This window comes from Carlito syrichta, unplaced genomic scaffold, assembly GCF_000164805.1.
Source record: "Carlito syrichta isolate Samal-C Ts95f unplaced genomic scaffold, Tarsius_syrichta-2.0.1 Scaffold130456, whole genome shotgun sequence".
NCBI lineage: Eukaryota > Metazoa > Chordata > Mammalia > Primates > Tarsiidae > Carlito > Carlito syrichta.
The window spans coordinates 35096-38360 of record NW_007074552.1 but is presented as its reverse complement, the minus strand read 5'-3'; the positions used below and the strand labels follow the sequence as shown (position 1 = coordinate 38360).

General features: G+C 51.8%; 1 protein-coding gene across 1 annotated transcript in view; it reads right to left on the bottom strand.

Annotated features, from left to right (window-relative positions):
* Positions 1-303: 303 nt before the first annotated feature.
* LOC103250445 (proto-oncogene vav-like) overlaps positions 304-3265 on the bottom strand; it is a gene marked incomplete at its 3' end in the record, with an annotated part of 30044 nt that continues 27082 nt past the window's right edge. The window contains exons 7-9 of the mRNA XM_008049033.1: positions 1522-1590; positions 1252-1355; positions 304-481 (exon numbers count right to left, since the gene is read on the bottom strand). Coding sequence (XP_008047224.1) covers positions 304-481; positions 1252-1355; positions 1522-1590 — 351 coding nt within the window. The remainder of the gene's footprint in view (positions 482-1251; positions 1356-1521; positions 1591-3265) is intronic.

Below are 3265 nucleotides of genomic sequence, written 5' to 3'. Positions count from 1 at the left end.
GCTGGAGTCCAGGGGTTCAAGACAAACCAGAACAACATAGCAAGACTTTGTCTCTGCAAAAAAAAAAAAAAAAAAAATAGCCAGGTGTGGTGGCCCACATCTGTAGTCTCAGCTACTCAGGAGACTGAGGCAGAAGGATCACCTAAGTTCAGGAGGTTGAGGCTGCAGTGAGCCATGTCCGTGCCACTGCACTCAGGCCTGGGCAACAGAGTGAGACCCCAGCTCAGAAAAAGAAAAAAGGTCAGCCCAAGTCTCGGGCCCGGCCCCTTTCTGCTCTGCCTTCTCTACTTGGCTGGCCGGTACCCCGGACTCCTCCCTGCTACTCCCGGGGCCCGGGAAGGAGTGGAAGAATCTCCCCACCACCAGTGGCCCGGCCTGCACCTCCAGTTTCATCTGCACGTCCTCCCGGGCTGTGGCCACATGGTCCAGGTGCTTGCTGGCCGACTCCACCTGGCTGCAGTAGCGCCCGTATATGAGAAACCTACAGAAAGATGGCAGGCCTTCAGGTAAGGGAGGTCAGTATCAGGGTGTCAGTCCCGGCCCCTCCCCAGCTGGATAATCTGAGGGTCTCAGAGTATCCAGTCTCCTCATCTGTGAAATACGCGTAACTATAGCACCCCCACCACCGCATGGTGTTATTGTAGCATTAAATGAGATAACTTGGGAGGTCGAAGCTTGCTTGAGCCCAGGAGTTTGAGGCCAGCCTGGGCAACATAGTAAGACCTCATCTCTAAAAAAAAGTTAACGAGACGGGGTGGTGTGCTCCTGTACTTCCAGCTACTCGGGAGGCTGAAGTGGAAGGATTACTTGAGCTAGAAGGTGGAGGCTGCGGTGAGCCACGATCATGCCTCAGCACTCCAGCCTGGGCAACACAGTGAGACTCCAACTCACAAAAAAAAAAAAAAATGAGATAACGCACAAGAGGCTCTTACCACGGTGCCTGGTGCCTCATTTCTGCCCAGTGTTGATGCTTTAACACGTATTGAGCGCCTCCTGTAGGCCAGGCCTGTGCTAAGCGCTTTACATGCCCCTTCAACCCTCGCCACAAGCCTAGGTACGTTCCTGTGTGACACTGATGTACAGATGAGGAAGCGGAAGCACAGAGAGGTTAAGTGGACACTCAGCGCCACGCAGCAGAACCAGAAATTAAGCCAGAGATGGGCAGCCCCTTGCCGGTGGTCTCTGAGGTCCCGAGCGCTCAACAGGGCAGTGACCCCTCCCCAAGGCTCTGGTCTGGCAGGTGGACCTCACCTCTCCTTGTATTTGATGAAGATTTGGTAGAGGGTGGATGCACCGGGGGCAGCCAGGGCTTCCTTCATCTCCTTGAGGAAGTGTGTGTGCACGCGGAGGAGGTCCTACTCGGAGGGAAGGGTAGAGGCTGGGCCAGAGCCCCGGACTGGGCAGGGAAGAGCCATCCATCAGCCCTGTGGACTTCCAGCCCCCACACTCTGGGGCCAGCTGGGGCTCGCAGATTTTCCCCACTGGACAGAGGCCCAAGGGGACCAGGGGGTGCTGTCTCACCTCAATGTTGACAAAGATGATCTCAATGTCTTGAGGTTTCAGGAACCGTTGCAGGGGCTTCAGGAAATGCTGGGGGAGGGGAACAAGAGTGGGGGAGATGAGAACCCCTCCTCTCTCAGCCCAATCCCAGAAAGACGAGGACAAGCAGAGACAGAAACAGACAGAAACAGAGACAGAGAGGCACACCGTGGCTCATGCCTGTCATCCCAGCACTTTGGGAGGCTGAGGCGAGAGGATTACCTGAGGCCAGAGGTTTGAGACCAGCCTGGGCAACCTGGCGAGACCTCGTCTCTATAATAAATAAATAGCCAGGCGTGGTGGCGGGTGCCTGTGATTGCAGCTACCTGGAAGGCTGAGGCAGAAGGATCGCCCAGCAGGTTGAGGTTGCAGTGGCCGTGAGTGTGTCCCTGCACTCCAGCCTGGGTAACAGAGTGAGACGCCGACTCAAAAAAAACAAAAGAAAAGAAAGAGAGAGGTGGAGAGAGAAAGAGAGACAGCGACAAGGAAACAGGTAGAGAAAGAGACAGATTTTTTTAAAACACGAAACAGTCCACACAAAATCTTGCACATTAATGTTCATAGTAGAATTATTCATAACAACCCCAAATTGGAAACAACCCAAATGTCCATCAATAGATGAATGGATTTCTTTTCCCTTTTGAGTCAGGGTTCTCACTCTGCTGCCCAGGCTGGAGTGCAGTGGTGTCACCATAGCTCACTGCAGCCTCCAACTCCTGGCCTCAAGCAATCCTCCTGCCTCAGCCTCCCAAAATGCTGGGATTACGGGTGTGAGCCACCGCCCCCGGCTTTTCTCTTTTTTTCTTCTCATTCTATAGCTCCTTCTTCCTCAGTGTGTCTCTCTCTCCCTCTGCTGCTGTTCCTGAATCTGCCTTCTCCTGTATCCTTGTCTCTGGCTGTCTGTCGGCCTCTCCCTAGTAATGTTTCTATGACTTTCTCTCTATGGCCTCTCTCCCCTTTCTCCATATCTCTTAAAACAGCTGTATTGGGAATTTGTGGGTACACCATACAATCTACACTCTACCCATTTAAAGTATTTAAACCATTTAAGTTCAATGATTTTCATTATACATTCACAAGATGATGCAACCATCACCACCGTCTAATTTTAGAACATTTTCATCACCCCAGAAGAAATCCCACACCCTTAGTTCTCACCCCTCAATTTCCATTCCTCCCCCGGTCCCTGGCAAATACAAATCGACTTCATGTCTCTGTGGACTGGGCGGCTCTATAGATTTCATTTAAATGAAATCACACACTGTGTGGCCTTCTGTGTCTGGTCTCTCATGGAACGTGACGTTCTTAAGGTCCATCCACATCATGGCCCGTGTCAGAGCCTCCTTCCTTCTCACGGCTGCCATATTCCATGTGTGGATGGACCGTGTTTTAAAAATTCATTTATCAAGGTCCCTGGCCCTAAACCAGGAAAGTGAGGACCTGCTGGAGGCCCAAACTTCGCCTGCACGTAGACCACTTCATATCTTGACTTATACTCCATGTCTTTATAATAAAATATAGTTAAAAAAAAATCTATTCATCACCACATGAGACCCAATCCCCACCACTACACAATATGGCCATTTAACGAACATGCATGTGTACCCCCTGAATCAAAAATTTAACTTTTTAAAAAAATCCCCTGTCATCCCGCGCCTTTGGGAGGCCGAGGTGAGCGGATGGCCTGAGCCCGCGGGTTCGAGACCCGCCTGGGCAGCGAGACCTC